The sequence below is a fragment of the Lissotriton helveticus genome, chromosome 9 (assembly GCF_964261635.1).
Source record: "Lissotriton helveticus chromosome 9, aLisHel1.1, whole genome shotgun sequence".
Classification (NCBI taxonomy): Eukaryota; Metazoa; Chordata; class Amphibia; order Caudata; family Salamandridae; genus Lissotriton; species Lissotriton helveticus.
This window is the reverse complement of record NC_136070.1, coordinates 1,129,461,550-1,129,485,151: the sequence shown is the minus strand read 5'-3', so window position 1 is coordinate 1,129,485,151 and position 23,602 is coordinate 1,129,461,550. Positions and strand designations below refer to the sequence as shown.

General features: G+C 47.4%; 1 protein-coding gene across 1 annotated transcript in view; it reads left to right on the top strand.

Moving 5' to 3' along the window:
* ADAMTS9 (ADAM metallopeptidase with thrombospondin type 1 motif 9) overlaps nt 1–23,602 on the top strand; it is a 934,075-nt gene that overhangs the window by 854,120 nt on the left and 56,353 nt on the right. The window contains 2 exon segments of the mRNA XM_078661546.1: nt 17,959–18,053; nt 19,546–19,679. Coding sequence (XP_078517672.1) covers nt 17,959–18,053; nt 19,546–19,679 — 229 coding nt within the window.

Below are 23,602 nucleotides of genomic sequence, written 5' to 3'. Positions count from 1 at the left end.
GCAGCCTTCATCGTCTTTCAATCCCACCCGTGTCCATTCAGTCAATTCGTGTTGTGTGCTAGCCGTTTGTATGTCTCTAATTGTGTCCTTGGCGTCAGTCCAGTTTTCTGCTTGTGACCTGGTCACGTACATATGTGTTGTCGTTCTATTTTCAGCTGTCGTTCGGGCGGTGATGTCGGCTAGTGCATTTCCCTGTCCAATAATGTCTGTCACTTTCTTGTGTGCCTGGCATTTGATAACGGCAAGTTTGCTGGGGAGGAGGACAGCTTCAATTAAGGCGGAGACTAGATCCCCGTGCAAAATGGGTGTGCCGTGTGAGGTCAAGAATCCTCTCTCCCTCCAGAGGAGCCCAAAATGGTGAACCACCCCGAAGGCATACTGGCTGTCGGTGTAAATGTTCGCTGTGGTTCCTGTTGCCAGGATGCAGGCTCGCGTCAAAGCAATCAGTTCCGCTGCCTGGGCAGATCGCTGGGCGATGCGGGCTGTTTCTACTACAGTTCGAGCCGTGGTGACTGCATAGGCAGCGGAAGTGGTACCATCGGGGAGTTTGATGCAAGAACCGTCCACCCACAGCTCCCCGTCGGGGTCAGGGAAAGCCGTGTCCCTGAGATCGACCCTACTCCTGGTCTGTTCGTCCGTAAGAGTCACGCAGTCATGTACGGGGTGCACATTGGGATCGTTCTCTGGCAAGGGTAACAGAGTTGCTGGGTTCAGTGTGGTGCATCTTTTCAGGGTGATATGGGGGGCAAGCAAGGTCAGTTCGTATCCAGTCAGTCGTGCACTCGTCAGGTGTTGCGTCTGGTCGGACAGTAATGTGCACTGGGTCAATTAACATACGCCCTACGTCCGAATCCGCTTTGGCCCACAGATACGGAGGTAGAGTGTCAAGCAGGGACGCGTCAACGTCGGTGATGGAAAACATGTGTCGGGGGGAACAATGTCTAAGCAGAACGGGGTTGTCGTAAAGAAACACTCGAACTCCATCTTGAGAACACCTAATCGTCGCTCGGAAGTGTTTCAGTAAGTCAAGTCCCATAATGGCGTCAGGGCTATTGGAGGAAAGCAAGAACGTGGTGTCGGTGGTGTTGTTTTCTACGTCAAAGAGAATCGGGGCAGACAAAGGGTTGGTGGAGGGCGTTCCATCGAAACCTGTCGATGTTATGAGTGAGCCAGACAAGGGTGCCCTTGGAATCAGTCGTTTAGATAACGCACTACGTGTTGCGCCAGTGTCTACCAGAAATGGAGACTTGGTACCCAGGACCTTAGCAGTGACGTAAGGGCCCTGCTGGTCAACATAGAGCTCGACTGGATCCCTCCCTCGCCCTTGGCTGTCCTATGCGAAGGTGTGAGTGTCATCATAGTCAGATTGTTGATATTGGTTCTGCCTGGGTCGGTCGAACGTATTTGGTCTGTTTGATCTGTCATTAGTTGCGTCATTTGGGGGCCCTCGTTGTTGTCCCTTAGGTCTCGGTCCGTTTGCTACATCCCTGGGGTCTTTGTTTCTGATCATTTCCAGAAGAACTGGGCACTGGGATTTCCAATGGCCAGTCCCTTTGCAGAAAGCGCACTGGTCTTCTCTAAGGTCTGTGCGTCCACTGTAGGAAGTCACAGTGCGGTCCTGGGGAAATGTAGTCTTAGGGACGTTTGTCTGGTAGTGTCCCCGGTATTGGTCTCGTCCTATAGTCACCCCTTGCAGTTTGGCAATCATCACCCTCTCTTTTAAGTCCTTCTTCTTTTTCTCTGTCGCCCTATCGTTTTCATTTTTCTGATGCTCATAATATTGGGCCATTTGGAGAATTGCTGTAGGTTTGGAGGCTGCCCAACTACTCTCGCTGGCCTGTAGTTTCTGGGAGATTTCCGATGATAGGCCCTTAACATAATTCTGGACAAACAGATGGTGTCCGGTTGCAGTGGTCATGTCCTGGCCGCTGTAATCGGAGAACACCGTTTCAAACCGGGAGAAGTATTCCGATACATCCTCCTGGGGTTTTTGGCGACAGGCTGTTACTATCGACCAGTCCACTTTCTTTTCTGGGATTAGGGTTTTTAATTTCTCTACGATTTTATCTGGGAGGTCTAGAATGGATTTCAACGGCTTTTGTCCTGGTCCCCGTTGTTTGTCCAGGTCATCGAGTTGTGACCAGGTATGTCCAAACAGCTCAAGGTGGTCGACTTTCCGGATTTGCTTCCACACATCAGCTGGTAGACATAACCCGAAGAACAAGTCGATGTCAGCCAGGGTCATGATCGTTGAACCCAGGGCTGTACCCAATTCAGTATAGAAGGCAGTGGGGTTTTTACGTAGGTCGGGTAGAGATTTCCGGAATGTCAGTATCTCTTGCCGGTCCCATGGCTGGTAGACCCAGTTGTATACTACCCTTCCCTTCGCATCTTGGTTGTTTGCATCATCGTGAGTCCCTGTACCCCGAGGAGGAACCCAGTAAGGGGCAGCCTCACGTATCGGCATCATGGTGTTAGATTGCTCGGTTGGTGGTTCGGTCACTACGGGGGCTGCGGATTTAGCTCCCGGCTTTCGTTCAGTGAGGTGGCGGAAAACCTCAAGCGTACGCGTAAGGAGGTCCGACACATCACACTCGCCCTCATCCCCGATATCGACCTTCCGGTACAGAGTCCTTAGGCTCTCGGGACCTTTGTCTCGATATCGGTCCTCGTATGCATTCAAGACATGATAACACAGTCGTACGGTAAAATGCCGTCTGTGACTCCCTGTATACGAGCTGAACATATCTGTGATGTACTCTTCATCATCCTTCCTTTCTACCAGTGTCCTTGCTATTTTGTCGATCCCCGCTCGCTCATCTTTGTCTAGTCTGTTTGTTCTTGCAGGGCCAGCCCCTCGAGTCTCATGGTCGTCTAACGTTGTTGTTGATGTGGGTTTTAATACAAGGGGTTCGGCTGGCACAGAGGCCATTGGGGCCGACGCTGTGGCGGTACCTTCGTTTGTACCTGGGGGTGGCGCGTGCTGCGCCACGGGTTGAGAAGGGGCATATGGAGGGGGCATGTAGATGATAGGAGGACCTAACAGCAGGTCCTCATTGGCTTGTCGTTTCGAGGGTAAATCAGGGTAGAGCATGGAGGGGGTTCTAACCGGACACTGGCTTGGCGTTTCCATTTCTAGTTTCTGTTTAGCTTTCTCTCTTTCTTTTATCTCTTTTTCTAGTTTCTGAGCAGCTAGGTGGGCTGCTTTTCGCAGCTCTTTTTCCAACCTACTCTCAGTTTTCTTTTTACGTTGTTCAGTTTCTTTTCGCCACATGCCGAAGCTGTCAAGCATAGTAGGTGTTGTCTTGTTTTTACCCAGGGCAGTTTCTAGCGTTTTTATTTTATCATCATCGAAGGATCCTATCAGGGGCCATTGACTTTCTTGACCCTTTTTTGTATATTTATGCCATAGTTTACTATAGGCTATAGCGGTCAATCCATGCTTCATGAACATGTCCTTATTAGGGGTGCCTTCCAGTGGGGCTGGATGGTCCATCTCTAATAGGCGGTCCGGGCTAAACAGGCTACTAATCAGTGGGGAGAAGACAGACATGACGGCTCGTAACGAGGGACTAAAAAGTCAGCACTGCCTATCTTATCACTAGGTGCAAAGACTGGACAGAATATTTCTATTCTACGTTGTTTGCAGGCAGTGAATACCTCATGGATCAAAATAACAAAAGACCAATAAATAACAATGGGGAGAATGAGCAGGTCCGCAAAGATCTGCGTTACCTACCCTTTTCACTATCTGCAAAAAGGGTGGTCTCTTCCCTGTTTGCAGACAGGGAATCTCCAGGAAACAATAGTTTTGCGAACAACAGTTCAGTTTCAAGTGATTATTGAGTGGGGGAGAAAAAATAAGCACGGCTGTTGCCCTACCTATCCTCCACTGCTTGCAAAGAGAGAGCCCGTTGTTTCTCCGTTTGCAGACAGTGAATCTCCAAATAAATAAAAAGAGCAATACTAGTATTTTTAAACAAACAAGCAATCAAGCAATTATTTCGCGACTTGTCGTGGTTACACGACCTTACCCGGACCGCATGGACAGTTTCCTGTCTTCCGAATCCAGCGCCCGATCGTCCTCTCTTCTCCGTTATCCTCGCGGCACTCCTGATGGTTCCCAGTCAGGACCGTAGATCACTCGAGAGAGGTCTGTTCGGAACCAGTGAAGTTCGGATGATCGGCTGTCAGACGAGGGTCTATCGGACAGACGCGTTCCCGATCGTTGCAGTCGTTCACTTTGTCGTCAGGACCTCTCCCACTGGATCCATGGGTCGCTGATGGGCCCCACGCTTGGGACGCCAATTGTAGAAAATAATTGGGGGGCACTACCAACCAGAATATAAGATCCTTAAGTATTTGCCCGGCGGTGTCGCCTCTTGAACCCACAAAGAAGTTAAACTATTGAAGAGGCAGGCGCTGGAGACTGGAAGGCAGGAAACAAGGTTTTTATTCTCTCCGGAGGAGAACACAACAAAACGGGCAGAAGGTATCGTTCTGAGGTGCTCTAACTGCATCCCTGAGGCCTGGCCTCTTATACACAAGTTTATCTTTTTATTGCATGTAACACATTCTCGTCGATACTTTGATGTACGGAAAGACATCCTCCGAATCCCCCCTTCCCAGCCCGTTCCCACGCAAGGTTACAGTGGGAGTCCCCGCCCCGTTCACAACAGGTGATGATCATCGCGCAGCTGGATATTCCGCCGATTCACGGAGTGTGTGGGGTTTGATCGGATCTCGTAGGGCGGGGGGCTTTGATCAACCCGGGGAACCCTTGCTGGGGGGAAACTTTCTATTGCACGGGGAGGGGCAAGGAACAGTATCGGCAGAGCTGGGTGTCGGCCTGGGAACGAGGAAGACAAACGGGCACACGGGGAAAAGGGGTTTGCATCAAAGGGCCGGGGATCATAAATGGGAAGAAGGGAGGTGTCGCGCTGGGAACAGGACGAGGGCCTGGCGCAGAGCAGCGCTGAAGAGGGGTTTTATGATTCGCGGCAGGTGCAGGCAGGGGGGTTGTCAGTATGCGGGGGATGCCGGCGAAGCTAGGAGTGGGAGAGAGGCGCGCTGGCTCTCGGCGGGAGCAGGGAAGCCATGGTGTTCAAAATGGCGGCCGTTTTACGCGCACAAAAAGGTTAAGGAGAGCAAGAGGGCGCCGATAATGTTGACGGTCTCAGTCCAACTTTCAACAAAAGTACCGAGTTGGTTGTTCTACTAAGGTCCAGAAATTCTGGTAGGCTCTAAATGGAGCGAAAAAACTCCCACAGCTGCGCGCTGTCTCAAGACTAAGGAATATCAAAAAAGGGAGTGAAGAGGTGGTGCGACAAGGCACCGCGGTGGGCTAATCCTCCTCTTATGAAAGCATAAATAATCAACAGAGACCACCTGAAACAAGATGTCATGCTTCATCATCGGGGTCTTCCCGCCCCCGCTGCGGGACGGGGCAGTGCTGCGACAAGCGGCTACGCCGGAGCAAGACTAGTAACCCGTTCTTGCCCTCCGCCTCACCCCTTTTAACGATACCAGCCAGTGCCTATTAAATAATTTTTTCTAAACACCAGGCCAGGTATCTTTTATTTTCACTGTTATCACTCCTGACCCCACTGACACTCACTCCATCATCACTCACATAGTACTCACAATAAAAAGGTGCTCCGGCGTAGCCGCTTGTCGCAGCACTGCCCCGTCCCGCAGCGGGGGCGGGAAGACCCCGATGATGAAGCATGACACCAAGGGCCCTTTTGGTGTGTGAGGGGTATTTTAACACACTGAGTGTATTCCAACACCATCGGAATATATACTGAATTTTTGTTTCAGGTGGTCTCTGTTGATTATTTATGCTTTCATAAGAGGAGGATTAGCCCACCGCGGTGCCTTGTCGCACCACCTCTTCACTCCCTTTTTTGATATTCCTTAGTCTTGAGACAGCGCGCAGCTGTGGGAGTTTTTTCGCTCCATTTAGAGCCTACCAGAATTTCTGGACCTTAGTAGAACAACCAACTCGGTACTTTCTACTTCTCTCTTTCTTTTCTTTTCCCTACACACATAGTCCCAATCTTCTACGCACACACATCCAACATACACACTTCTTACTAGCCTCGATGGAGGAAGCTGGAGGCCTCGCATTTGACGATGAGGAGGTCGATAGGATCCTAGCAAACCTACGCCCATTCGAAGGGCTGAGCAACACTGAACCGGGCATCAATGAAGGTGACTGGGACGAGTTGGCAGCCCTTAGGAGAACGCAAATAAAGACAGCTCTACATGGGCTTCTCATGTCCGAGTATTTGAAATCAAAAACGGCCCCCCCTGGCCTAATAGTGAAAAATGAACCATTTATCTTCACGCATGATTTGGAATTCAAGAGGGACTGGTCTCTGATAAGCTGGAAGTGTACTAGGGACTGGCTAGTCCTGATAGTAAAAACAGCAACCAAATTAACACAAGAACTCAAAATAGAGATAACCCAGTTAGAAGTGAAAATAAAGAGCTACCTATCCCCAACCGCTCTGAAAAAAAGACTGGAGGAACTAAATCAAGAAATTACTGAATTTGAATGCACCCTCAAAAAGAACAAATATAAAAAACACAAAAAAGACACAGAGAACTTCACGCATGAACGTATTTACCCCTACATTAAAAAAGATCATGTGTCCAAAAATCAGAACAATGACCAGGACACTGACATGTCGGACACTAGTTCTAACGGATCCAACTCCAGTAGGAACAGCAACCAGAGTACACGAGGTGGTACACAATTCTCTGGCAGAGGCTACCCACGAGGTGGGAGAGGTTGGGGCCCATATCAAGGACCACCTCCCTTCATGCAAGGCCCACCCGGTTTCATGCAATACCCACCAGGGCCTGTCTTCATGGGGAACCAATTCCCACCGTGGGACCAACAAATGCCCCCTTTCAACCACTATGGCCAGCCGCCTTTTTTAGGCCAGCGCCAAGGAACAAGAAAGGGCCGCAATCGGAAAGGTACACAGGTACACTGGAATCAACAGCCAGCCACACCCCTAGGGGTATCAACCCGGAGTCAAACAGCATCAACCAGTCGAGGAACTTAGTAGTAAACTTGTCTGACCACCTACTAACGGAAGCTCAGGAGAGTGTCCTAAGTAAGGGCTTGGGTTTCGTTCCCACACACAAAATGGATAAATTCAAACTCTGCCAAGAAATGAAAGAGTTTACGCGAAAACTTAAGCTAAAAGCTTTTTTTCAGGACTCAAACAATGAAACGAATGTCCCAACAGATACAGGCCTAAAAAACAAATCCTCTTTCACACCTCTAGACTCTATGTTACCAGTTGAACTGTTAACTTTTGAAAAGGCAGTTATGGCAGATCTGGAGAAGCTAACCACTGACGGTGGGGATGTCTTTAACAACACCTCCACAGCTGAGAGAACGGCCCTGCATGAACTGTCAAATAATGAAACTATTGTAATTAAGCCTGCCGACAAGGGCGGAGCGACGGTGATACAAACATATACCAACTATGATAGGGAGTGCAGGAAACTACTTGAGGACAGACGCAATTACCAAATACTAAGGGAAGACCCGACTGAAGAAGTCAGGATCTGTATCCTCATAATGATTGAAGAAGCAATGGCACACGACTGGCTAACGAAACAAGAGAGTGATTTTCTGATTCAAAAGAATCCGAAAACTCCTTATTTCTACACCATCCCCAAGATTCACAAGGACGCCCCATATCCACCTGGGCGCCCTATAGTATCCGGAATACAATCAGACCTTGAACCTCTGTCTAAATTTGCGGATGCCTTCCTTAGACCGATAGTACAGAAGACCAGTACCTATCTAAAGGACACGAAAGCAGTCCTACAGTTGGTTAAAGAGATACCTTTTGACCCCGAACAGGACCTCCTCTTGGGACTTGATGTAGAGAGTCTGTACACGAGTCTCCCCCACCAAGAGACTCTTGAAATAATTGAGGAAGTTCTTTTCTCAACTCCTTGGATGTACCACACTCCGAGACAAGTGGTCCTAGAATGCATCTCCATGACCCTGAAAAAGAATTTCTTCATGTATGAAAACACATACTATCTACAAAGACACGGCACGAGCATGGGCAGCACCTGTGCGCCGAGCCTAGCAGGGCTCTATGTGCACCATCTCGAAGCCACCAGAATCCTGAACGACCAGAACCCCTATAAGAACCATGTGGTCGCATGGAAAAGATATATAGATGACGTGTTAGTCATCTGGAGGGGCGATCAAGACTCTGTGGTCCAATTCATGACTTGGCTTAACCAACAAGATCGGTTCCTCAAGTTTACCCACACAGCCTCAAATGAAAACCTAGTTTTTCTTGATCTGAATATCTACCCCTCTAATGGCAATCTAGAGACATGTACTCACTTCAAGCCCACGGCTAAAAACAGCCTGTTGCTATATAGTAGTTTCCATCCACGACATCTACGCGACAATTTACCCTACGGACAGTTCCTCCGCCTTAGGCGTAATTGCAGCGCTATCGAAGACTTTAAAACCCAAGCAGCTGACTTGAAAACTAAGCTCAGTAACAGGAACTATCCAAGTAAGGTAGTCAACAAGGGTTTTAAGAGAGCTCGGAATAACAACAGAGATGCCCTATTGGAACCTACAGTAGAAAAAGAACAAGACCAACGCCCTATCTGTGTCACAACGTACAACACCAATTCGAACCAGATCACTAAAATTGTGAATAGACACTGGAATATTCTAAATTGCGGGAAGCTAGATTTCCCTAAACCCATGTTTGCACACAGGCGAGGTAAGAACTTGAAGGATCTGCTGGTCCACACGAGACCAAAACAACTCACCAATGAGAGACCCTCTGCTATCTCAACTATTGGAGGGCACCACCCGTGTGGCTCATGCACATCTTGTCAATACACAAGAAAAAGTCATAATATAACTTTTTCCAACAAGTCCACATGGGAACAACGTTCCTTTACCAACTGCAACAGCCGGAACTTGGTCTATTTGATCACTTGCCCTTGTAAGAAAGAATATGTTGGCATGACCACAAGGCCGGTCAAGATACGAATGGGCGAACATCGCAGCAACGTACGTTGCAAAAAAACTACAACAAGAATGGCCACCCACTATGCCACAATGGGTCACAGTGTAGATGAACTGAAATGGACAGTCATAGAGGCCTATGGGAATGACAAGGACCTTCTGGCAAAAGAGCAACGTTGGGTCTATCGCTTGGGCACACACCTTACAGGATTAAACGATGATATTCCGTGGTCGCAATTTAAGGCATGATAAAACCGACGCCTGGTTACTGTTCGTGATACAGTATCAAATTGAAAATAGATCACCACCTTCTCTTACCAGCAATCATAGTAACCTGCAAGCTGGTGCTGGCCTGCATGACTTGTAAATATGTACTGTTACCTTTTTAATTGTGTGCTACATGAGAAAAAATCAGAGGTATTCCCTCTGAACAGCTGCTATCCAACCAGAGCGGCCACCTTTTCCAACCCACTGAATATTAAGTGGAGCATGACCAGTAAATATGTATTTTGACTTGTGTAAGAATAATGCATAGACACATGATAATTCCCATGTTCCACTGTATCAATAACAATTACTTGGTTTCTGATGCTCGCCTGCTTGGTTCCTGGCGAGCAGTGCAGTAGAACACCTCTCCCCCGCGCATGCGCGGACCGAGTCTTTGAACGCAGCACCACCGCGCATGCGCGTAGTGAACACACATCACCGCGCATGCGCACCAGTCTGCATAGACGCCAATACTCGCACCCGAGCGGACCAAGGGTGTACCCTTCCTATCTTATCGGCACCCTCCGCCCCCCACTACCTACCTTGAGAGCAAGGCATACAGAACCTTGCAGACATCTACCTCCGCCCAGCATACCACGGACATTTAATAATGGCCGCCCTGGTCACTAGCCCTAACTACTCGACCTAACGCTCACATCGGTATCGAGTTAATCAATTAGGGCTCATTTAACAAGCCTCTGCCAGACTATAAGAGACCCGCCCCGCCCAGGCTTACCATTACCACGGAAGCCACTGACGAAGGAGGAAGCACTGAGGTGTGGGGGTTGAGTAAGTACGGCATAGCCGACAGTCCTGACCTGGAATACACCACCCTAATCGATTTAGTGAAAAGTAGCTAATCCAGTTCCTGGCGTTACTATCTCTGCCTTTTTTCCATTCCTCCCCACAGCTGGACCCTTTGTACCCTTCGCCCAGCTTGGCTCATGGGGCACTGTCTCCTCATTCAAAAAGTATGTATCTTGGTTGAATAGGCATCTCACTGCTAAGTTCTAATACTCTATATTGTTGTGTGTATATATATGTGTGTCTATTTTTTCCATTGTCACCCTTTGTTGCAACATTGCCTTCGCTCAAAATCCTTGGCTTGCCAGTCAATACGCCCAGGATTCTCTCTCCCCCATTTGTTTATATTTTTTCTCTTTTCATATTCGGCAAACCTGGTCCCCCCAAGAAATCTTTGGCGTGCCATGTAAACAGCCTAAGTGTGTTTCCTCCCCATTCTTTGTATTTTCTCTCCTTACAGGTATTTACTAGTAAAGCGCATTGGGATCCGCGCTCCTTCTAAAATCCTGTGTTCTTTTCCTTTCAGGCTTATATTATCAGTATTACTGACCTAGCTTTTTACACGTGTATCTATTAAGTTAATTTATACACATTGATCTAACACAACTACTCTCTATCTGTGGGAGCGCATTAGTGAGTGACAGGGGGATCTATATACCCGGTCCTGACGAAGGGGCATGTCGCCCCGAAACATGTTGACCCACACAGGAGAGCAAGACTAGTAACCCGTTCTTGCCCTCCGCCTCACCCCTTTTAACGATACCAGCCAGTGCCTATTAAATAATTTTTTCTAAACACCAGGCCAGGTATCTTTTAATTTCACTGTTATCACTCCTGACCCCACTGACACTCACTCCATCATCACTCACATAGTACTCACAATAAAAAGGTGCTCCGGCGTAGCCGCTTGTCGCAGCACTGCCCCGTCCCGCAGCGGGGGCGGGAAGACCCCGATGATGAAGCATGACACCAAGGGCCCTTTTGGTGTGTGAGGGGTATTTTAACACACTGAGTGTATTCCAACACCATCGGAATATATACTGAATTTTTGTTTCAGGTGGTCTCTGTTGATTATTTATGCTTTCATAAGAGGAGGATTAGCCCACCGCGGTGCCTTGTCGCACCACCTCTTCACTCCCTTTTTTGATATTCCTTAGCTGTTTCTGTCATTGCATCCAGATATATGATACAACAAGTAACATCATACCTACAAGAAGTCAGGACTATTGGCTTTGTCAATCGTTGTTAGTTGCATAAGATTAATAAGCAGAAACTATGGCTAGTATATAATATTGAATAAAGCTTCCACCTAAAGCCATGGTGACACCACAACAATGTTGCTGCTCCTGAGTTTCAAAAAGAGAAAGGGAATCTAGAGAGAAATTGACTCTCTTTAAAGAATTTCCCTTCCCGTACAACGCTCAGCTGGCATGACGTCATGCTGTAACTTCTCCACTCGTGAGAAGTGAGCAGTGTGACCACGCGCACACCGATGTGCCTGCTGTCACTGCAGCCAGGAAAAAAATGGACCATCTGTCCCAGGCACAAAACAGAGCCCGATAGAGACCAGTTTCGAGGCCCCTTTTAAAAAACTGCCGGTGCTCTGCACCGGTCTGACCCGGCACACTTAAAGCCCTGGGTCTACCACATGCAGCAGTGCAGCATGTGAATACAGACCAAAAGCATAATACAGTATTTTACATTTAATGCTGGAGGTCGTCCCTTGGGTGATGTGGTGGTGGGGGTGGAGAGTGAGTGACTTTGGCCGTGAGAGGGCTTGCACGTCGAGAACCACGGATGCTGGTGGAATACACAACAGGCATTTACTGAGAACTTGTCAGCGTACGAAGTGGCTAGGAAACCAGGCAATTATTTCAAAATTACTTACTATGGATGGGGAGCTCTCTTCAAATCTGCATTCTGTAGGCCCTTAGCAAAACTAGCCGCAACCAACAATGCCTGTCTCTGTCCGTGCGGCACAAAAATGGGAGATTGTCAGCATCCTTCCACCCTGCGCTGCATCAGTCACGTGCACACACAGACGCACAACAGAGCATTGGTCCGGCCTGGGAACTAACACATGTGTTCTAAGCCAATCCAGGCGCTGCTCCTACTGTTACAGCAGCACATTATTGGCTAGGGCATGCAACCTCATGGCTCACCCTGAGATCAAGGGCTGCAGCTTTGAGTCACCCTCTAAAGTGCAGGTGGAGAGACGACTGGGAGGCTTCTAGTGCGCATGTCGGGCTGGCCGGATAAAGGCAGCCGTCCAACTCAAAATATGCACTTCGGCCCAGGTGCCTCTAACAAGTGTCTGTCAATAATGTTAAGCAAGCCCCACCTCCCTCAAGCTTGCACTGGCTCAGGACCTCCTTCAGCCTCAATTATACTGCCGGCCCGTGACAAAGGCTGACTGCTGCACGCTGCTGGCAGAATATAAACAGTTATACACTTTTTTATGGTTTAGATCTCTTTATTACAAGTTTTCATCATAGCAAAAAACTTAAGTGACATAGCCTGTGAAACACAGGGAGCTTTACATACATTTATCCAACTCCCCTTGAACTCCCCCCTCCCTCCCCACCCTGGACCCGGGCTGCCTTAAACTGACTAGTGACGATTATATCTTGCCCCCCCACCCGATCATGTCCCAACTCAAGATTTTGGAATTCTGACGTCAGAAGATTCAGAAATAGGGTCCGTAGCTTGTGAAACGCTGTGCTTTGATTCAGTAGTGTTAAGTTCACTCGTTCCATTCCCATGATGTACCACAGTCTATGTAGCCACCCTTGGTATGTCGGGATGTGATGTGTGCCCCAGTGCAACAGTATGTTCTGCAGTGGCGCTAATAGCTCTAGGCCAATCTGCCTGCCTCTACGGCATTTTAGTGGGAAGGTAAGGGTGTTGGGAAGGCCCAGAATGATATAGGCGCGGAATCTCTGGAGTTCCGTTTCCAAGTAGGTGTCGGTATCGTTAAGGACCATTGTCCAGTATGACGCTATTTCTGGACAGTCCCATAAAATGTGTAGTAAAGTGCCTGGGAGGCTGCACTGCCGTCAGCAATCTGGGGATTTGGGCAGTGCGAACCTGCGAAGTATAATTGGGGTAAGGTACCAATATGTTATAATCTTTGTCACTGTTTCAATCTCTGGTATATTACTGGAAGTGTGCCTAGCGTGGTAGTATATGTCGACCCATTCCATTGGTGTCAGTGTCTGCCCCATCTTGGTCTCCCATCAGAGTTGATCTGCGGTTTTAGTAGGCGTGCTTGGCGGGCCTAGGAATTTATATAACTGTGTGATTAAACATGAGCTCGTAGGGGTTGAGAACAGCCAGCGTGCATAGGGTGTGAGGTGTTGTTGTGTCCCTGGGCAGACTGTCGGTTGCATAACCCAATGGCGCATTTGTGAGTAATGACAACTTTCATTTTCAGGAATCCCTAAATCTGCCTGTTGAACAAATGTCCAATTGATCTACATCTTGGTTGGTTCCAGCAGTGAAATGCACTGATGTTTAGGGCCGGTGTGAATTCAGGGTTCCCAACTATAGGGGTAATTCAGCAAGGGAAAGAAATAAGGTCCCTTTGAGTCGCTAGTTTATCCCAAGCATTTAGTGCTGGCTTGGTGATAGAGGACAGGTAGAGGTTAGTAGGTCAGGCCTTTTTAGGGAGGAAGGGGATCCACCATATGGGCTGTCCTATGCGGGCCCTTTCCTTGAACAACCAGTGTTTCTCAAATTCTGACCGGGACCATTCCACACAAATACTCAACTGGGTTGCCTTATTATATCGTTTTAGATCTGGGACCCCCAGCCCACCTTCAAGCGAGTTGCGATAGGCTATATCCCTACAGAGGCAGAGGATCTACTGGGCGGGGCTTGGAACATATACAAAATCAAGGGGTGGGAGGATTGTCATTTTTATAGCCGCTACTCTCCCCAGCCAAGAGAGAGAGTGGTGTCACCAACGGTGAAGATCTCTGCGTATTTGGTGAGTCAGGTTGCGGTAGTTAAGAGCGACTGTCTTAGGGATCATGGGGGCAATTTAAAGTCCCTGATAAGTTAGATGTGATGGGGCCCAGCAGAGAGGGAATTTCTACTTGAGGGTGTCTTATCATTTGTGGCTGAAGAGTTAGGCTCAAGGCCTGCGATTTATGAATGTTCATTTTGAAACCAGCTGCCTGGCCAACCGATTCTAATTCTTTAAGGAAAGCTGGTAATAAGGTGGATGGGTTCTCCAGTGTCTCTAAAATGTCATGTAGAGATCCTCTCCCCAAGTCCATCCAGGTCCCGCCGGGCTTCTTTAAGCTCCTGCGTGAATTCCTTCTTGAAGGACTGGAGATCTTCCCATAGTGCTGTGAACAAGGATTCCAAATAGGGGCGGGTAACTGGCTCCTCAGGTAGCCTCATAGTGGCAGGCCCCTCTGCCATTGACATCGCTGTGTTTTTAAGAAGCATGTCTTTTAGGGTACGGTCTTTCTTTTCTTTCGCAGTCGCCATTTCCAGAAGGCACAGCGTGTCCCAGAGGCCCACCTGGCCAGCAAGTTCAGGAGTCCGAGGGTCTCTTTTCGAAAAAATGTGTCCCCCCGTAGTTGAGTAGTGTACTCCCACTTGGTGTCGACTTCTCTGCTTCAATGGGTGCTCCTTGAGGTTCTTTAGCTGGTCCCTTCCGGATCATCAACTGATGAATACACTGAGCTAGGCGCTATAGGGCCTTCGTGTGTGGGACCAACCACAATACCCCTTCCCTAGTTAGCTCAGTCTGTTGGGACCGGTGAGCGCGGGGCCTGCCGTGGCCTGTGTCCACTGGGCGTCAAAGGGCCCTCCCACGAGACGTTATGCTGTGTCTCCGTCGATTTGGGAGCAGTGGCGGTGCATCTATTAGGGCGCTGGGGCATTGACCCACAAGCCGTGCCCGCCGACTCCCGAGGCAGTCATTTAGCAGAGGCTCAGCTCCCTCAGTGGCTCTCTCTGAAGGGGGTGGGCGGGGCAGCCAGCAGGTTAACTCCCGGCATCATGCTGACTGACATGTCATTGTCAGACTCAGCAGGCCAGGGGTGGCGCGGAGCGCACAGCAGCTAGCAGTGCGCATGTTGGGTTTGGGTCGGAGACTTTTTCCAACCAGCCCAGTCATGCGCACTAGTGTTTGCTGTGGCTGGCGGCTGCGCAATAGGAGAGCGAGGGTTGATCAATGTTGCAACCCTCGGTCTCCTAATGGTTGGCGAGTATCCCTGCTAAGCCAATCCTGGCGTTGCTGGAGCAGCGTCTGTATTGTCAGAGAGGGGTTGCCACACTCACGCCAGCAGCATCAGGATTGGTGTAGAGTACACAGCTCTGGGCCGGGACCGCAGCATGCATTAAGGCGGCAGGCAGCGCTGGGGCATAAAGATCAAGGCTGGTTGACATGGAGCCTATAGGTCAAAGGAAAGGACTTGGATTCCCCACAAATTCCTTCATCGCCATGAGCCCGAGAGTCTTGACGCAGGTTTGGAGCTCCAGGCAGAGTACGTGGGGATTGTGTATGGACAGGACCAGAGCAGGAGCTGCACACATTCACACAGTGCGTCGTGTGTTCAAACAGCTTTGTGCTAGTATATTCTATGCATGCACTTCTATCTCCATACTCTCTCTGTCTTGTCTATCACATTTGTATAGGCACTCTTACGCCTCACCACTTTAAAATGTCACCAGCTTCCACTGTTTGGGAGGTGTCGCTTCGGGACAGTTGGGTGTCCACAGCCCCAAGAGCCGCCGAGGTATTATATCCAGGGTGACCCCGTACCATGCCACCTTCTCAGGTGGTCTCCTAATCTGACGGTAAGCGGCCCGACCCCGGTAGACGAGAGACTAGTCGTGGGCCCCTAGGCCGCTGCATGGTAGTTAATTAGGGGGGGGGGGGCGAAAAGACTGTCAGTAAATGATGGCCTCCGGGAGTTGTCGGCGGGGAACATATGACCTCCCTATGGGGTGTTAGTCAGCCGTCCGTGGTACCCCTCTTTGTGTCCTTGAAGTCATTGTAGGGCATCTTCGGTGGCTCCTTGGCGTGGAAGTACCCTCCCCCAGTTCAGGCTCATCGAACCCCGTGGCAGGGGGGCGAACCCTGGGGTGCTCCTGTAGTTTCTCGAGTCTGGTCCCACCCTCTCCTCAAACAGGTGGCCTCATCGTGCTCACATCAGGGGGTTTCGGTATACCCAGGTCCTTCCCCGGCAGCCTCAACTGTCTCTCGTCGGAGAGGTAAGGTCTCTCACCTCCCTGGGAAGTGCACACCGGTCCCCCGTGCTGCCTCTCTCCGGCTCTTTATTTCACCCAGATATCTAGGGCATTGTGAAGGCATCCCCCCTTCCGTACTGGCTCACCATCCTTCGTTGATAGGGGCCGACCTCTCAGGTGCTCCGGCGTTCTCCTCAGGCCTACACCAGTGTCGGTCTCATGCGGGCGGCCTCATCCTGCTCCGCCTCCCAGGGGGTGCTGCAGCCTCCGCACTCCTCTTTATTCTCCCGGCCTGATGTCGTCGGAGCCCGCTTCTCCCTCTGTCAGGCCGGTTGCTGCTCGATTATGTCCCAGCTCACCCCCACCCAGAGAAGGGCTGAACCATTGCACCAGGTGTTCCAGCTCGTTGCCAGTGAACACTCACCGCATCCTTCTGTGCGGTGGCCTCCACGCCCTCCGGCACGCCGCCTTGCTGGCTGGTTGATCCTCACCCCGCTCCCAAGAGGCCTCAACTGGTGGAGCAAGAGAAGCGGGGCACTCCGGTGGACAGCTCTTGCAGGTAGCGCTATACTGGGCAGATGGGCCTGAGGCAGGGAGTGGAGAGACTTGGAGACACGTCTCATTCGTCCGCCATCTTGGCCACGTCCCCATACACTTTTTTAAAGTGATAGTTTGCTCGCATTAATAGGGGGCGAGGGGCCATAATATAAGTTGGGCAATCCCCAACGTTCTGATGGAGGCACCGCCCCATCCTGCACCAGTGAGAGACAGATTGCTTTCCTATCCACTGCACAGTAATCCCTTGGGTGATGAGCTGCGCTTTACAAATCCTATTGTATTGTATTGTATGTTGAGCGTAAGGCACAGACTGACTTTCCTACAAGAAAATAAGTGCATCTGGACAGGCTACTTTTTTCTGACAGGCACAATTAGAGTGGACGACTCTAGATCCACAGAGCATCTTTTCTCTGCCATCTTCCAACAAGCACTCTGCGAAGTTGAAGGGAAAGCAAGCAGAGGTCTGTGAGGAGCCTCCTGGCACTGCCCGAGGCGTGTCAAAAGTTGTTAGAGCAAATCAGAGGCTCCTGTCCAGCTACTCTTACTTCAGAATCATTTTGCACTTCCGAAGCATATAGAGGAAACTGAAATGCCATGTGCTTTAACTTAATCTGCCACTGACATCCTTCAGTTGCCAAGAGGAGAATGGAAAGAAAATTGAGCGACTTCCAGCCTGTAAAATTTGACACCCAAAGGTGGAAAAGAAGCCTGACAGCCGGCAACTCCGTGTCCACATGTAGCCTGCAATGTGACCTTTGAAGTTAAATCGTGCACTCACATACAACTAAAAGTATGTGGTGAAGAAAAAGCACACGATTTACTAAACACATGTTTACCTTAAAAAAGAAAAAAGCTGTTGACACTTTTATGCTGCATATTCCGAAATCCTAACATTTTAACACAAAACGTATAAGGTGAGAAAATATGTGGCCTTAAATAGAAAAGTGCAGATACTTATTAAATCTCCAAAAGGCTATTGTTTCTTGTGCAGGAGTCTTTTGACCTCCTCCGTTTGATAATATTTTAAACATGTGCTGCTTAAAGGAGTATGTATTCATCTCACAATCTAATTATCACTATTATTTCAGATTTATTGTGCTGGTATGCATTCTGACAGCCCCTTAGAGTATGTATCTCTTGTCAATGGTGATGCTGAAAATTTCTCGGAGGTGTTTGGCTACAGGTAAAAATTAAATGTATAAAACCATCAGTGCTTTTTAAAACAAAATGTTGATTCTTCTTAGATCTTCTTATTCCACACGTCATTGTAAACTGGATCTCATTTCTGTTTGTAAAATTGCATTTTATGGGTACTGTGGATCCTATGTTGCATGGTGGGGCTGCTAATTAGTCGATTCTTTTTTAGGCTTTGCAGTCGTAAGTTGATTTTGTGTTGCAACTGATGTACTAACGAGTTGAATCACAAAATACTCATTTGCAGTGAGTCACAGCTCTCGAGCCATTTGTGTTTCCCTGCGAATGCAGAGATGAGGGTCAGTGATGAGACTGCCATCCCTGCATTCACATTCACTGAATAGTGTCTTTTAATTTTAAAGCACCACCTGTCCCCTAATTTTGTACGTCCTTTATGGAGAGAAGATGCCTTGAAAGCAGAACAACTCCCCTTGGAGGTCGTGGACTGCATACAAAGTTAAAATAAGAGGCATTTTAAGTCATGGGAAAAGTGGGCAATTTCCTAGGGCTCACATCTTCCAAGAGGCCCCATGGGAAAAACAGCTTTCTCTTTATTTGATCACTGACTATTTTATTCCTCTATCTAAATGTCTCTCCCTCTCTGCCTATTTGTACTTCTGACTTTTTTCTCTTTTCCAAGTATCATCCTATGGATTTTTATGGTCCTGGGCAAGACACATTTTAATTGTTTCTGTGTGACCCTCTTAAAGTCTAACACGTGATTTATAATTGTATGCCAGCATGTGGACTTAATTAGCATGGGCTGGTTAAAAATATTCAAATGTGTCCATACCAGGGCGCGAGGAATCGAGGAGAGGAGCATGACGTGGTTTCCTGGACCACTGTCTGCTCTCACTTGATGCCAAACACACACATTCGCCAGGTGGAAGCTGTCCAACATCTGTAGTTATGTTGGTCATGAACTATCCTTTGAGTGAAAAGAATAGCTGGTTACATTTAGATAAATTAACATGTATGTACAACAAAATATCTGGAAATGAAATAAAGCATGGTGATTGGTCAGTCTGAGGAAAGGGGGAGAGATGGAATCATGGAGGAGGAATGATGCAAGAGAACACAATAGGGAGAAAGAATGTTAGAGTAAAGAGGGATACGGACAAACATCATGAACAACAATGTCTAAACATTACCTTTAAGTCTATAATGTCCACGTCAATGTCATGTAACAATGTTTGGTTTAATCATGCACATATAAAAGAAGCATTTTTAAGACACCAACCATTTGAATGATGCTGTCTTTTATCAGTGGGGAATTCAAAGACATTGCAACTGCAACAAAAATGTTGAACCTAAAATTCATTCTTGAAACGCAAACGTTTGCAAAAATTGGTAAACAAAGTGCTGAAGTTAAAAATTAAAAACGTAATACGCCTCCCTATTGCAGACCACGTTTAACTTTACATACATAATGTACTTTGCATCGAATTATTTGACCCCTGCAACCTCTTCTTCTGATTTAGGTTAAACAACCCAACAGAATGCCCATACAATGGGAGCAGAAGAGAAGACTGCCATTGTAGAAAAGATTACACAGCTGCTGGTTTCTCTACTTTCAGCAAAGTAAGGCTGGACCTGACCAATATGCAAATAATAAGTGAGTAAAAACTGGATCCCTTTTTTATATTAAGTGCTTCTTTTTGCTTCTTTTATTAGAGTTAGAAATACCCTGCAGCCAAGGTTGTGTGTGCTAAAGACTAGTGAAAATTCTCTTGGCAAATGAGCACAGTGCGCAAACTTCTAAATCTACTGGTTCTTGCTCCCGTGTCTGTTTGTATGAAAATGAATGCAAAATGGTTCATTTACCAATATGTAACCGTAATTTTTTAGGCAAAGGATTTAATGTAATTGCACTGCAAACCAAAACGGTCACATTAGCACCTTGTACTTTGTGCTCACATATGCCAAAAAGCCAAAGCACGAGTCAAGCCCTCAAAAAGAGTCTTGTCAACCTAATTTAATATTTTCATGAATTTCTTTAACTTAATGTTACCTCTCTGTTGATTTTTTTTTAAACAGATTTTATTGGCATTTTCATTTCTCACCATTGGTCCATATAAATATGCTTAACCATCAATTGAAAATACTATAGTGATTCCACATCATGTTAATTACTTATGTTACAGTCGTTCAGGTTGCCGTTATCAACCGCTTCTTAGCATTAGTCATTTCTAAGGAAACCATTCCTGACACTGTTATTTACTCGACTTCTGTTTAAAATCTATGTTACCTCTCTGTTGATGCAGACTGTGATAGGAAAAAATTATAAATGTAAATAGGAAGCCTTGTTTAGCCTTTTATACAAAATGTAAACAAATCCAAACAGCTCTTTGTGGGCTTGAAGCCCTTGATTTCAGTTCCTCTTCCTTGCCATGAGTTGCCCGATATGATATACAACCCTATTATAAGCACTGTTTTTGTCACTCACATAATGTTTTCCTTCAGCAACCACAATGATTTTCCTATTTATGGCACTGCCTTGCACCCAGCAAACATTTACCATATAAAACTGCAACTCTCTAAAAATGCGTTACCCACATCTTAAATGTGCCCTTTTTCCATCTTCATGAATCTGGCCTTGTGGATTGCCAGATCATTGCGTCAGATGTAGCCTTTTTAGGCCGAGCCTAGCGCAGCGTGCATGCGCTGCTCTAGGTAAAACGACCTCTTGGAATCGCTCTGGAGTTCCGGCCTAAGGCTTGCGGTTATGCGCAACACGAGCGCACGCGCACCACTCGCGGGACACTGCAACTGCATTCCTCGCTCATGTTGCTCGTAACCGCAAGGCTTAGGCCGGAAGTCCAGAGGACGCTGCAGCACTTTCACTTTCGCGGCCGGGTGGCCGCGCTTGTTATTTATTAGGCACTCTTCTACCAAAGGCTTCAGGGCGCTGTAGAATTATCAGAACATGGTTGGAGGTGCACCAGGAGTGCTGCAGGGACTCCTCAAAGAGCAACAAACACTGAGAGGGGTCACAGCTTTAAGAATCCAGCACCAAACGTCGCTATTAGTGAGAGCCTATCAAATCTACACTAAATTCCTGTGCATTGGGTCTGAAATGTGACCCACATACATCCCAAAAGAGGTGATTATAAACCACCATTATCCAACACAAGCAAGAGTGGTCCCGCACCCGGGAACAACAAATAATATTACGTATCGATGTCCTAGTTCATCATACTTAAACAAAAAACACAATATATTAATAAATAGCTTCCCAGATGAACAAGACAGATGGTCGCAATACTTGATTGTAGTCAATTTATTCCTTTTATTCAGAGGCACTTTATTCTTTTAAAACATCACACAATTGCTTGCCGCCAACGCGTTTCATCCCTCTTGGGACTTCTTCAGGTATAAAAGCAATTTACAAAACACTATTTACAATATATACACTATAAAACATTCAATACACAAAAACAGTACCATTAATTGTAATTCATTATTAAACTGACCAAGTATTGCTTATTAATCACTTTCCATGTTGAATAACACTCATCCTCTCAGTTTTAAATCAGCGGGAAGCTATACAAAACATCTTATAATCTTATTATCATAAACATTTTTGCAAACGGGAGGAAACAAATTTAGGTGGACATACAATTATTACATTTGATATTGCACCTAATATACTGCATTGTGTCGTACGTCAAAAACTATAATCTAAGTATAAAACGACCCAAAAAGCAGCCTTTTCCCCTCACTTCTTTCATATTACTGGGTAGGTTTCCTCCCTTATGTGAGAGGTACAGCATTCTAGTGCTTTTGTTGTTTCAATGCTGTGCCCCTTCCTTTTAGCATATATGTGTTGCATGGGACATTTCAGGTGACAGGCAGCTGTCAGAGGACTTTTGTGTCATCGCAGTGCTTGTTGGTAGATGACCTATGCACCAAGAGCAAAGATCTGAGCCGATCTCTCTGCTGCACCTGCACTAGTTCAGGCACTCAAGTGCTCACCAGATAGGACCATGGTCACACACTTGTGAGAGTAAGAGTGGCACGGTTCCGAAACAACTGGCGCCCACGGATGAACACTGCCACCATTGTGCAAGCTGTCATGACACCGCCACATGAACGGAGAATTTTATGTTTATAGAAACACTTTATCGTGAGTTTATAGGTTACAAACAACGCATTTGCTCTGCCCGCTGTTGATTCACTTACAGGTGGATCCACGTTCCATAATGTATTTCCGTGTCTGGTTCAGCACTTTGTTCCCCCCAACATTTTGGGCATCACTTCGGGTTTTGTCTGATCCTCTAGTCCATGGTAGTCAACCATTTCTTCCAAACTTTATCCTATTTGCGGGGGCAGCCCCTTGCTTCGTGAATCGTTTGTTCTTGCTTGCCACACCAGTCCATGCCTCTTGTCAACGCCTCCACCAAGGGGCTGCAGGGGAGGTCCAGTGCCAGGCTGTATCTCTCTTAGCATATATTGTTCCTAGAGCGACAGGATACCTAATAGTGCCATCCGTGGGAGGACTTAAATGGGACAAGAGCGCGTCTTGCAAGAGGGCCACACAAATGAGTGGTCGGCAAGCATTAATCTACAGTGATGGGAGCTCAGTGGGGTGACCGAGGAGGGCAACTGGTTGGCTCCACCGGTGGCACCCTGATATGCTTGGGTGGTTGCACCAGCCGAAGACACAATGGACATCTGTGCTGATCTGCTGTCTATGCTCAGGGGATAGCTCCATCCTGGGGTATCAGGTAATCAGGCAAAGTAACAAAGCACATGTCAGCAGAGGAAACACACATTAAATCATTCAAAAGAGTTGAGTAGAAGTGGTGATCTTCTAGTGAAGCAGTGAAATAGATAACACCTAGAGATGTTTGTGGGACCCATATGGGCCCTGCACGTTAGGAGAGCGGTCTGGCCTGAAGAAGAGTATGCAAGAGGAAGATGTGAGAGGGCAGATGAACAGAGACAAGAGCGCAGCAGCAGAAGGGACCCAGCCATCGGGGGACAGATGAATGAGAGGAGAATCAGACATCCCCACCAGGCAGCACTGGGGAGCCTTCTGCATGAAAAAGGAACCGAGTGGAAGTCATCAACAAGCATTTGCAATGTAATAGGTCTCTCATTTACACGTGTTTAAGCAATTGGCATTGTAAATGACAATGCCTTTTATTTATGTTTTATAAACGAAAACAAAAATAAAAGGCATTGTCATTTGTAATGTCAATAGCTCATACTCGTGTTAATGCGAGATCTATTGCATTGCAAATGCTTGTTTTTTAATGCTACTTATTTCTTTTCTCTAAAGACAGCTTGGTGAATCCCAGATACACCACCACAGAATGTGTTTGTCCTTCCCAACCAGTCCACTATTTAGCAATTCCTATCAGTAATCGTATACAAAGCTGACTGTACCACTCTAAGAGGAACCATCGAACATTCATTCTCCCTACAACTCCAATTTCAGCCTTTCTTAATATTGTTTTAGGACATTTATATATTGACCTTATTTCTCACATACACGCTTTAGCTTTCATTCTTGATTCAAGTTAGTTCCTCCTT